Source organism: Dreissena polymorpha, chromosome 5, assembly GCF_020536995.1.
Source record: "Dreissena polymorpha isolate Duluth1 chromosome 5, UMN_Dpol_1.0, whole genome shotgun sequence".
NCBI classification, from domain to species: domain Eukaryota; kingdom Metazoa; phylum Mollusca; class Bivalvia; order Myida; family Dreissenidae; genus Dreissena; species Dreissena polymorpha.
The window spans coordinates 120,552,193-120,565,641 of NC_068359.1; the positions used below are offsets into that span (position 1 = coordinate 120,552,193).

Consider the following 13,449-nt stretch of genomic DNA (forward strand, 5'->3'; position numbering starts at 1 on the left):
TAAAACTAAAATAATGACAACTTACAAATGATAATAAAAATGATTAAAATTACCTAAACAAAAATAGCAATTTGAGAATCATAATTATCCTTACAGACCAAAGAATTACTAAAACCACAAAATAACCTGAAAACCGACTTTTATTAAGAGTGATGTCTAATGTAGAATGCAGTGTAGCACCATGACCATGTTTTGATCTATTGTGCGCTAAAATTGTAAGCCAATTTGTACCCAGTTTGTTATACAGTTGTTAGCAAGTTCTTATTGGTATTTAAAAGCACTGTACCCAAAGTTTTACAGGTTTCTTAACACTGTATCGTTTAACACTGTATCGTTTAACACTGTATCGTTTAACACTGTACCGTTTAACACTGTATCGTTTAACACTGTATCATTTAACACTGTATCATTTAACACTGTATCGTTTAACACTGTACCGTTTAACACTGTATCGTTTAACACTGTATCATTTAACACTGTATCGTTTAACACTGTATCGTTTAACACTGTATCTTTTAACACTGTATCGTTTAACACTGTATCGTTTGAGTCTCGCTCTGAGAGAACTGGGCATAATGCTTGTGCGTAAAGTGTCGTTCCAAATTAGCTTTTATGTCATTTTTCGTTTAAATGAAGTCTCTCCTTAGCAAAAATCCAATTTAGGCAGAAAGTGTCGTCCCTGATTAGCCAGTGCATCCCAACATTGTTACCCATTTGACAGTCAGTGTTTTTAAAGAGAAAGAATAAATCATCTCCCTGTTTTTGCGTGCATTAGTAACAAAGTTTTGCCCAAGAGTTGCCTAGCATTGTAACAGCCATTTCACTTTTTTTTTAAGACTTCAACAAAAATCCCACACACAAAGTTCCAACCAGTTTTTTTCCTCAAAATTTTAACAACATTTTCTAAAGTTGTATCCTGGTGCTTGCATCAACATACCTCAAAGGGCATCATGGTTTTTCCCTGCGATATTCAGTCATTGTAACCAAGTTTTTACCTGCAGATTTTTGCATGTTAAGTTCGCATTCACACCCAGTTTTCCTGGCTGACCCCATTCTTACCCAGTGTTTCCCAGCATGGTAGCCAATAGCAAGGGTGTTCGCCCTTGTTTATCACGCCGGTCCAATTTTGCACCATTCAGTAACAGGAATTCACAGGCTGACAAGGAACCCTGAAAATGTTATCTTTGATTATTAAAAAAATCGGATTATCATCATTAATAATGTACATGAACTTTTTAAATATTTCAGCATGAACAAAAAATCAAACAGTTACTGTGAACATCGTAAATGTAACAACACATGTTTCCTAAGCAAATGGATGCTACCATATTCCGCTTTTGTCTCAAATCTCCACTTATGTCATAAACAAGCCTTTTAGAAATGACAATTTTGAGTTTCGATCTGTTGGTTTGACCATCACCTTTGACAAAGGAAGATGGGCGATACATGTTACACATCTTCACAGTGTCAATTTTAACATTTCCTGTGTTATATTTGACTTGAGAATGATTCAAATAAAAATACTTTTTTGTTACTTAGAAACCCAATGACTGCGTAACCCTATAAACCCCCCCTAAACGTGGCTGCTATCCGTACCGTTTCCACTGTCTTCATGATGGGCGTCTTATCATCCTCGCGAGTGTTTACCCAGTTGGTGTCCGCCCCATTAGCCAGGGCCTCTAGCATGACAGCAACGTTGCGAGCCTGCGCAGCCTTGTACAGTAGCATGTTTGGATCAAGAGACGACATGTCCTCCCAGCTAGATGTGGACCGAGCGTCCTCCTCTGTGCCAGACGACTCAGATGAGACATCCAGCTCAAAGTCTGTGGGACAAGATAGCAGGGAGTAACCATTTACCACTCAGAAGCAAAGTAAATACAGCTATGTGCAAACAGCATAAAACCAGAACAGCCTGCGAGTAACTCGCAGTCTCTTCAGATTAACTGCTGTTTGCTGCTCATCAGTATCTAAGGGTTGGAAATGAAGCCTTTAAAACTTGAATCTAGTAAGAAAGGTCTTTAATTAAATTTAACTTTCAATGGGACTACAAATGCGTGAAAATACGTTTCTAAGTGGTAAAGAGTTCAGCAATTGAGCCTTTCTGGTTATGAGAGTTATCTCTTATACCAGGTTTGTTATGATTATATTTATATGAGCATTGTCCTTTATCTCTTATACCAGGTTTGTTATGATTATGTTTATATGAACATTGTCCTTTATCTCTTATACCAGGTTTGTTATGATTATGTTTATATGAGCATTGTCCTTTATCCCTTATACCAGGTTTGTTTTGATTATGTTTATATGAACATTGTCCTTTATCTCTTTATCTCTTTTACCAGGTTTGTTATGATTATGTTTATATGAACATTGTCCTTTATCTTTTATACCAGGTTTGTTATGATTATGTTTATATGAGCATTGTCCTTTATCTCTTATACCAGGTTTGTTATGATTATGTTTATATGAGCATTGTCCTTTATCCCTTATACCAGGTTTGTTATGATTATGTTTATATGAACACTGTCCTTTATCTCTTATACCAGGTTTGTTATGATTATGTTTATATGAACATTGTCCTTTATCTCTTTTACCAGGTTTGTTATGATTATGTTTATATGAACATTGTCCTTTATCTTTTATACCAGGTTTGTTATGATTATGTTTATATGAGCATTGTCCTTTATCTCTTATACCAGGTTTCTTATGATTATGTTTATATGAGCATTGTCCTTTATCTCTTATACCAGGCTTGTTATGATTATGTTTATATGAGCATTGTCCTTTATCTCTTATACCAGGTTTCTTATGCTTATGTTTACATGAGCATTGTCCTTTATCTCTTATACCAGGTTTCGCTATGATTATGTTTATATGAACATTGTCCTTTATCTCTTATACCAGGTTTGTTATGATTATGTTTATATGAACATTGTCCTCTATTTTTTATACCAGGTTTGTTATGATTATGTTTAAATGAGCATTGTCCTTTATCTCTTGTAGACCGTTCCATAATTTAGTCATTACATAATTACCTCCCCTGAATTCTCTCCGCGTCCGCCATTACACTGCTGCTTAACAATCGGTAACATATATAAGAGAGCACCGATTATTCAACGGATGAATTTCTAAATTCTAAGGCCGTCATTACATGGTCTTGGTTGTCTTGGAAAACTAACACATTGACACATTAAAAAAAGCATTTAATTAAATTAAATGCATTATTTTCCATTTGATTATTTGCATCAATCTTTAAATCGTGTATGCCTTTGCATTCCAGTGTTTAATTGCCCCTTTGTTCTGCATAATCCGATTATCTCGTTTTGATCAGATATTGTCCAGACTTAACTTACCACATGGTGTCATAAACCACACTGGGTGGCAGATGACAGTCTGGTCATTAAACACAATTGATGATGCCGCCATGTCTCATCTTCCTGGTAGTATTAAGCAGTTATTTGGTAAGATAATTTACCTCCGACATACTTTACAGTTGCGTAAATTACATATGTTACATATTTTACAAATTAAAAGTTATGTCCAATATAGAATATCAGAAATTGTACACCGTAAAGATACTAGCCCGTTTAATTTATGAAAAAATAAAGTATTTAAAAAACAAAAAACAAAAAACATTTAACGTATTTAGCGGGTATAGGTTAATTAAAACTACGTCATTCCGTATGAAGATTTGATGTTACGGCAATGCACGAACGATATCATAAAAACAAGAAATTACATTTGACACCAAACAGAGGTAAAAAATATTTAAAAATACATATATGTATATAAATATATGTGTGTTAAAATGTTCGATATGTGTCACTCATACTCACTAGTAACGAGTTTTCAATATACATGAGTACACAGTTCAATTTGCATCATATGAAGTTGTGTTTTTTCAGTTGTATGTTAATATTCCTCAATAGCGTCATTCTTTGTACAAAACCCATCAAATTAAAATTACATGTAAATATTGTCATGTCCTTTCCTTTTAATATGGCTTTGTAGTATGTTTATTTTCAAAGCACTCCTTACACTTTCTAACACTCATTTATTTATCACACTTACGTACTCATGCCATTGATAATTATATTTTTATAATTAGATGTATTACTTTTGTAATTTATTGAAGCTTTTCTGCAAAAAAATATTACGGCTTATGCATAGAGCTCTTTGTTGTGTCAAATTGTCGGCCTTTCAGTCTTCAGATAATCTTTAATTTGATGCTTATGCCGCGTTTTGAAAGTTGCAAATAAATGTATTAATAAATTCGTTTGGCGCTTAATAATATATTTTTGAAACATTATTTAGGTGTTGTTTTTTTTTCGGAGTTTTTTTGTGTGTGGATTAATTGACTAAACATTTGGTGTCGTTATCCATATGTTTTGCGTTACTTCAAAGACCTATAAAATACATTTTTTAGTATTTAAGCTTTATAGCTGTTAAATGATTCAAAGATGAAAATATAGATATATCACATAGATCACATTCTCTTCATCTTCCGAATAATCACATAAAAGATCGTCAAGATCAATATCACTCTCTCATGATAAAAAGCTCGTTTTTTAACGTGACAAAATTCCATATAAAAAAATAAATAAATCCAAACCAAATTTTGTTATCTCTGATATCAGTTAGAACAAGAACAATAATGGAAGGCGTATCAAAAACAACATACTTACAAGAGTTCCGCGGTCGGAGATGACCGCATTGAAGCCGGATTTTTGATTTAAATGACAGGAAAGTACCTTTCGTGTTTTTGTCAATGCAATACTTAAATTACTGAAATATTGTTCAAAGGTCAAAATGAAATGTAAGTACTTTTCAAGGCATGAGCAAAGTTTGAGATTCTAGGTCCAAGCATACCAAAGTTACAACAATTTTAACATTTTAACATTTAAGTTCACAGTGACCTTGACCTTCAAATGAATGACATTGAAATGAATGACCTTGAAATGACCAGTGGTCATCTAAGTGTGCTTGCAAACCTTTACGTCAAGTTTGAGATTCTAGGTCCAAGCATACCAAAGTTATAACAATTTTAACATTTTAACATTGAAGGTCACAGTGACCTTGACCTTCAAATGAATGACATTGAAATGACCAGTGGTCATCTTCTAGTACTGGCCAATCTTTATTTCAAGTTTGAAGACTCTAGGTACAAGCATACCAAAGTTATAACATGAAATAAGAACTTTAACATTTTTACATTCAAGGTCACAGTGACCTTGACCTTCAAATGAATGACCTTGAAATGTCCAGTGGTTACTTACTAGTTCTGGCCAACCTTCATGTCAAGTTTCAAGACTCTAGGTCCAAGCATACCAAAGTTATAACAACTTTAACATTTTTACATTCAAGGTCACAGTGACCTTGACCTTCAAATGAATGACCTTGAAATGTCCAGTGGTTACTTACTAGTTCTGGCCAACCTTCATGTCAAGTTTCAAGACTCTAGGTCCAAGCATACCAAAGTTATAACAACTTTAACATTTTTATATTGAAGGTCACAGTGACCTTCACCTTCAAATGAATGACCTTGAAATGACCAGTGGTCATCTGTTAATCCTGGCCAACCTTCATGTCAAGTTTGAAGACTCTAGGTCCAAGCATACCAAAGTTATACCATGAAATAAGAACTTTAACATTTTTACATTCAAGGTCACAGTGACCTTGACCTTCAAATGAATGACCTTGAAATGACCAGTGGTTACTAACTAGTTATGGCCAACCTTCATGTCAAGTTTCAAGACTCTAGGTCCAAGCATACCAAAGTTATAAGAACTTTAACATTTTTTATATTGAAGGTCACAGTGACCTTGACCTTCAAATGAATGACCTTGAAATGACCAGTGGTCATCTGTTAATCCTGGCCAACCTTCATGTCAAGTTTGAAGACTCTAGGTCCAAGCATACCAAAGTTATACCATGAAATAAGAACTTTAACATTTTCGAGCACGCCGCCAACCCGCCCGCCCGCCCGCCCGCCCGACAACATCAATCTATAAGCCGAGATTTTTTCGAAAAAAATCCGGCTAAATATAATATGTTATGATTTTGGAATGTAGATTTTTACCAAATGAGACCAATTACAAACAATTAGTAATTAATTGCGCGAGAATCTTTTATAAGTTTTAATTAAAATATAATCTGCTTGATGTTGCGGCTATTAAAATCAACACAACAATACATGCGTGAATTGTTTGTGAAACGTTAAAAGTAACAAGTCTAATCAAAGACATAGTATGAGCGACTGAACCGGCAAATTTTCGCCGATGATTACCACTTGATTACAGATAAAAAAACAAATACACGAAAGCATTTTAAACATTTTATTTGTAACAATCAAATGTCAACTTCAAACAATCATTTAAACAACAAAAATGTGATAATCGCCTCACATTAATTCATTAAGTAATTTATTTATTCGACAACGGCGAAGCGGGTATTCTCTACGTCTTTGACTTTTGGAATCGCAGACTCGGACAAGTTAGCAGCAGTGTAATGGCGGACAGTCACGTGACTGACAATATGGCGGCGGTCAATTTATCGATTATGGAACGGTCTATACCAGGTTTGTTATGATTGTGTTTATATGAGCATTGTCCTTTATCTCTTATACCAGGTTTGTTATGATTATGTTTATATGAGAATTGTCCTTGGAAAACTTGGCTTATTGCACATGCTTAAGTTGTCATCTCAGATTAACCTGCAAAAGGCTAATTAAGGCGGACACTTTACCTGAACTGCATTTTTCTTTTAGAAGAAACTTTCTTGAATTCAAAAATACCAATACAGTAGACTCTCTGTAAACCGGACGGTCTCGGGGCCGGCCTGATCGTCCGGTTTTCAGAGAGTTCCGGTTTACCAAGAGTTTGCATATTGCCGAAATATACATGGTATGCATTGTGTACAGAATCACATAAAAATAAAACAAACCATATGCATTTACATGTACCATGTGATAACTGTACGCAGGTACTGATGATGTTAATTGCATTCTTAAAAAATGTGTTTTTAATCGATTAAAAGCAAAAAATATTCCATACCAACTTGTTTTGATTAATCCAAAAGTGAGCGTGGTGCTTTATACATGTACGTACGTGGCATTTGTCATATAGGCGAGTGACGACACAAATAAGATTGTTGTAGATACATCATTATACATACACACAAGCAAACAACAGCGCCATAATTATTTTTTTAAGATATTTTTTAAGATATTCATAATCTCAAAACCTACTAATTCTTGAAGTTTACGATTTCATGAAAAAGTCCAAGATCACTCTTTGCTTGAAAGCGCATTTCTCCTTTATGTTAAAAACATAGCTATAAGATCTTTTAAAATAACTGAGAAGATCACACGAAAGTGATCGTCGCAACGGCGTGATCGTCGCAACGGCATGCATTATTTTTTTTATTAAATTGTTTATCATAGGCGATAATAAATAATTAATAAAACGATCGAATCAATCACTTTTTGGTGTTACCGCGAGTCTATTATAGACATTCACAGTTTGTTTTACATTACTTAATCGGACTCCCATAGCGCAGTAACGACTTGACACCTTTATGGTATGTTTAATCCGCTTATCGATAATTGCGCGAGCAAAATGTGTGACACCGCACTCGCTGTCCTGACTAGGTATTGTTATTTTCACGCCTCGGGCATCTTGAGAATTTAGACCGTCCGGTATACTCAATGTATTTTACGTTGAAAATGACCAAATTTACGGAGATACCCGTCCGGTTTCCGGTTTTCAGAGAGTTCGGTTTATTCAACATTTTTTAACAAAGAAATAGAAGGAGAAAATTCTGGACTGGCCCGACCGTCCGGAATCGGGAGAGTTCGGGTATTCAGAGAGTCCGGTATTGGCAGAGTCTACTGTACAATGGAAAGTGTCATAACTGATTAGCCTATGCAGACTACACAGGCTTATCTAGGATGACACAAACATGTGTAAAGTCTCATTTTCCGAGGGTAAGGCTCACATGTATCCCTCCCCCCCTCCACTTTCTCACCTGGCAGCTCTACATCGGTTCCAAACTCCAGGACCTCGGGCAGGTCAGTCTGGGAGGCTGCAGGTGGGATCTCCATGGTGACCATGCTGTCCTCTGACGTGCTGGGTACCACACCAGAGTCTGTGTCCCGGCCTGCTGACAGAACAGCTGTAAAAGAATGGGTTGGGATTAATGGATGACGCAATTTATGGTTAGTAAACAATAGTTTTCAAGAATGCTGCACCTAGCAACCGAGAGCTCCCGGTTGGATTCCCACTGTGAGAGCATTCTTTAGATTTCACCAAAGACACAAAGCACTGGTTATACCCAGGAAACAGACTTAATAAGGTTTCAATGAGCCTTCGGGTGCTTATGCAACTGTGCTTAAATAAATAGGTTTAAACTAATCAGTTTTTATGTAAATGCGATAAAATTCTACTGAGCTGTTCTTTATAAGTTAACAAAATAAATTCTGTGCTTGTTTGAGAGAAATTTCATCAAGCTAAAATATGTATCATACAAAAGGTGATTAATTAATTAACTTAAAGTATATTGCATTTTAAATGTTATAATTGTGAAAATTGGAAATGTTCTTGTTATTGTTGTTTTCAATACAACAACAAAAAGCAATCATATCAAGTAATAGAAACATTCCAAAATACATATTACAATTTTCAATTAAACAAGTAAATTTGTTGAATTGATATCCCCCGCCAATATGCTTCTGGACACACAAGTGTTATATTTGACATTCAAAAAAGCATTTTTTCAAGATACAAAGGGCCATAACTCAGTTATTAACAGATGGTGTACAATGCCATTTGGCGTGCATCATCCTCTTATCCATATTTATATACTCATACTAAGTTTCAATGAAATCTGCCAAAGCAGTTTGGAAAGACCGAAAGAAAGACAACACCAAAACAATATCCTGATGGCGGGGGATAATGAAGCTACGTTTTAATGACTCGTATAGGCTTAATATGAGATATTATTAATGATATAATGCAAGTAATATTTGTGTATATTTGCAATCTGTATAGGAAATATGTGGTACAACATCTACTGGAAGACAATACAGATACTAGACCAATTATGGGCACTTATTATTGAAGTACATAATGAAGGATTAAGCTGGTCTACAAAAAGCAAAGGTGGTGTGGGAGGGGGGTGCTGGAAATGGGCCAAGAGACCTCTTTAGTGAAAAATTGTGGTAAATATTGTGCTGTCTCTACCCTAGTAATATTTCATCATACATTCAGCGAAAACAAAGTTAATATCTATGAGACTATATAAAATTGATGTTTATGTCTGCATACATAAATATTACCAAATGAAAACAGGACACAAATATTTTGAAAGGGTATGTCATACAATTGGAAGCTCCCCCCCTGCAATTCAATTTCAGCTAATTACCTACATGAACATAATAATTTTATACTTTATGTTTAACAGTTGGAAAAATACTTTATAACAATAAACATTGGAACTCAGCAACTGGATATGTTGCCAGTCAAGCCAAACTTTTCTTTTCTTTTTAAATTAAATTATAAGAAAACAAAACTAAAAAGTCCATAAATGGAAAATAACATGTATATTTATTTGGATATAGAAGGGCACAACAACTTATCCACATTTTAAATGAACAATTTTCATTTTTTGACTTTTCAAAAAGTGATAACATAAGAACTTTCTAATCTCATTGACAATACAGAAATATTGAGCGCAGTAAAACTAAATCACCGGATTAATGGTTAAAGAAAGATTGGAGAGAAGATTTAGGAGAACATTATATTTTTACCACTTTGCTAGTAAAATTAATATTGACCATGTCACTTGATGGGCGTTGCTCATTCTACTACCAGCTGAACATGAGATAAACAAAACAGACTTTGTGGTTTTTAAACTGAATACCTGTATACATACATATGTTTGTGGATAGATAGTCATATATAAATATCGGTTTACACATAGTGCCAATACAAATGCTACAAAGTCAGTGCACACAAGTTTGGATAAGCATACCAGCCTCACAATGGAAAAAACAGGCTTCATGCCCCTGTGAGTTAAGTGTTGTCACAGATTAGCCCGTGCAGTCAGTACAGGCTTCATGCCTGTGAGTTAAGTGTTGTCCCAGATTAGCCTGTGTAGTCTGTACAGGCTTCATGCTCCTGTGAGTTAAGTGTTGTCCCAGATTAGCCTGTGTAGTCTGTACAGGCTTCATGCCCCTGTGAGTTAAGTGTTGTCCCAGATTAGCCTGTGTAGTCTGTACAGGCTTCATGCCCCTGTGAGTTAAGTGTTGTCCCAGATTAGCCTGTGAAGTCTTTACAGGCTTCATGCCCCTGTGAGTTAAGTGTTGTCCCAGATTAGCCCGTGTAGTCTGTACAGGCTTCATGCCCCTGTGAGTTAAGTGTTGCCACATATTAGCCTGTGTAGTCTGTACAGGCTTCATGCCCCTGTGAGTTAAGTGTTGTCCCAATTAGCCCGTGTAGTCTGTACAGCTTGCTTCAAGCCTGTGCTTTAAGTGTTGCCACATATTAGCCTGTGTAGTCTGTACAGGCTTCAAGCCTGTGCTTTAAGTGTTGCCACATATTAGCTTGTGTAGTCTGTACAGGCTTCATGCCCCTGTGAGTTAAGTGTTGTCCCAGATTAGCCTGTGTAGTCTGTACAGGCTTCATGCCCCTGTGAGTTAAGTGTTGTCCCAGATTAGCCTGTGTAGTCTGTACAGGCTTCATGCCTCTGTGAGTTAAGTGTTGTCCCAGATTAGCCTGTGTAGTCTGTACAGGCTTCAAGCCTGTGCTTTAAGTGTTGCCACCTATTAGCCTGTGTAGTCTGTACAGGCTTCATGCCCCTGTGAGTTAAGTGTTGTCCCTGATTAGCCTGTGTAGTCTGTACAGGATTCAAGCCCCTGTGAGTTAAGTGTTGTCCCAGATTAGCCTGTGTAGTCTGTACAGGCTTCATGCCCCTGTGAGTTAAGTGTTGTCCCAGATTAGCCTGTGTAGTCTGTACAGGCTTCATACCCCTGTGAGTTAAGTGTTGTCCCAGAAAAGCCTGTGTAGTCTGTACAGGCTTCATACCCCTGTGAGTTAAGTGTTGTCCCAGATTAGCCTGTGTAGTCTGTACAGGCTTCATGCCCCTGTGAGTTAAGTGTTGTCCCAGATTAGCCTGTGTAGTCTGTACAGGCTTCAAGCCTGTGCTTTAAGTGTTGCCACATATTAACCTGTGTAGTCTGTACAGGCTTCAAGCCCCTGTGAGTTAAGTGTTGTCCCAGATTAGCTTGTGTAGTCTGTACAGGCTTCATGCCCCTGTGAGTTAAGTGTTGTCCCTGATTAGCCAAGGTAGTCTGTACAGGCTTCATGCCCCTTTGAGTTAAGTGTTGTCCCAGATAAGCCTGTGTAGTCTGTACAGGCTTCAAGCCTGTGCTTTAAGTGTTGCCACGTATTAGCCTGTGTAGTCTGTACAGGCTTCAAGCCTGTGCTTTAAGTGTTGCCACATATTAGCCTGTGTAGTCTGTACAGGCTTCATGCCCCTCTGAGTTAAGTGTTGTCTCAGATTAGCCTGTGTAGTCTGTACAGGCTTCATGCCCCTGTGAGTTAAGTGTTATCCCAGATTAGCCTGTGTAGTCTGTACAGGCTTCATGCCCCTGTGAGTTAAGTGTTGTCCCAGATTAGCCTGTGTAGTCTGTACAGGCTTCATGCCCCTGTGAGTTAAGTGTTGTCCCAGATAAGCCTGTGCAGTCTGTACAGGCTTCAAGCCCGTGCTTTAAGTGTTGCCACATATTAGCCTGTGTAGTCTGTACAGGCTTCATGCCCCTGTGAGTTAAGTGTTGTCCCAGATAAGCCCGTGCAGTCTGTAAATGATTATAAAGAAAAAAAAATTGTAATCTTTTTTCAGTTTAAAGGAGGTCAGTCCAGTCCAGTTAAAGTTGACAACAATTTACGCACAGGAATTGAACCCTATTTTTACCAGAGCAAGGCTTCCATCTACAATCACGTGTGAATACATACGCTACATGTCCGGTGTACAAAAGCCCCACAACAGTGGTACAACACTGTTGAAGAAAATTAAAATCATAATAAATACCCTCCAACAGACCACTAGTTACGTCCGAATCCGGCGAAGAATTCTCGCCAGAATTTCCCCTGTCTGGTTCTTTCGATGTCGACCGGCGGGTTTTTCTCTTGACCCGCCAACCTTTGATTTGGGTGTCCTGATTTGGTGACTTCAGGGATTGCAGCTTTGACACAAACAGTCTCTGGACATACTTTGCCTTGATCCATGTTTCTTTTATATTTCTAAAATACTGACAATTTTAAGTATAACATGTTGGAAGGCTTTTTACAAACATACTCTAAACTCATCCATTTCAAAGCATAATTGTACTAGCATTCTTAAACACAATAAATGAGCCCCTTAATGTGAGAATTGCTCTGGTACCATAAGCCTAGCTCACAATAAGCCTGCACAGTCACGCAGTCTGATCAAGAGTTATCCTATGTGCTTATGAGAAAACATAATTTTGCATGACTTAAAAGTGCACTGGGAAGCTCCTGACCACTGTGCTACATTGCAGGCTGGTCTGTAGATATACTGACTGCATATTGCATAAGACATATTTTCGTAAACGCTGCTCAAATGTGGATTAAAAACATTGATTGACAAACGCTTTACTTTATATGATCGGTGATAACATAATCAACTTGCCTGAGGTAATTGAACTAGAGCTTTGTCACAGACGTGACGAATACCCCCACATACCGCCTTGACACATAATATTTTGCATGTCGTCTCTACAAAAAACAGCGGCCACCATGCTCAATTTTTAAAAAGCACTTAGTGACCCCTTGACCTAGTTTTGGACACAGAAAGGCCCATGTTCTAACTTGGCCTTAAGATCATCTCCATAAAACTTCTGACCAAGTTTGGTGAAGATCGGATGTAAACTACTTGAATTAGAGAGCGGACACCATGCTGAATGTTAAAAAACGCACTAAGTGACCCCATGACCTAGTTTTAGGCCCGGAATGGCCCATGTTCAAACTTGTCCTAGAGATCATTTAGATAAAGCTTGTGACCAAGTTTGGTGAGGATTGGATAAAAACTACTTGAATAAGAGAGCGGACAACATGGTGAGGTTTAAAACGCACTAAGATACCCCGTGACCTAGTTTTTTGACCCGGCATGACCCATATTCAAACTTTACCTAGACATCATCTAGATACAACTTCTGACCAAGTTTAGTGAAGATTGGATGAAAACTACTTGAATTAGAGAGCGGACAACATTGTGATGTTTAAAACGCACTAAGTGACCCCGTGACCATGTTTTTGACCCGGCATGACCCATATTCAAACTTGCCCTAGACATTATCAAGATACAGCTTCTGACAAATTTTGGTGATGATTGGATAAAAACTACTTCAATTAGAGAGCAGACATGGTGAGG

General features: G+C 37.1%; 1 protein-coding gene and 1 long non-coding RNA gene across 7 annotated transcripts in view; one reads left to right on the top strand and one right to left on the bottom strand.

The window, feature by feature from the left end:
• LOC127880733 (arf-GAP with coiled-coil, ANK repeat and PH domain-containing protein 2-like) overlaps positions 1-13,449 on the bottom strand; it is a 103,746-nt gene that overhangs the window by 11,064 nt on the left and 79,233 nt on the right. For 4 of the 5 annotated variants that reach the window (XM_052428102.1, XM_052428101.1, XM_052428100.1 and 1 more), the window contains 4 exons: positions 12,088-12,299; positions 8,026-8,172; positions 1,597-1,823; positions 1,060-1,169 (listed from right to left, as the gene is read on the bottom strand). In XM_052428102.1, coding sequence (XP_052284062.1) covers positions 1,060-1,169; positions 1,597-1,823; positions 8,026-8,172; positions 12,088-12,299 — 696 coding nt within the window. The remainder of the gene's footprint in view (positions 1-1,059; positions 1,170-1,596; positions 1,824-8,025; positions 8,173-12,087; positions 12,300-13,449) is intronic. The other variant, XM_052428098.1, reaches the window with a different exon arrangement.
• Positions 1,840-2,992, top strand: LOC127880736 (uncharacterized). Of its 2 annotated transcripts, XR_008049719.1 has the most exons (4): positions 1,840-2,232; positions 2,394-2,495; positions 2,649-2,699; positions 2,956-2,992. It is a non-coding gene; the product is annotated as an uncharacterized LOC127880736 (long non-coding RNA). The 2 variants fall into 2 exon arrangements; XR_008049718.1 differs by lacking the exon at positions 2,956-2,992 and having other exon boundaries at positions 2,649-2,815.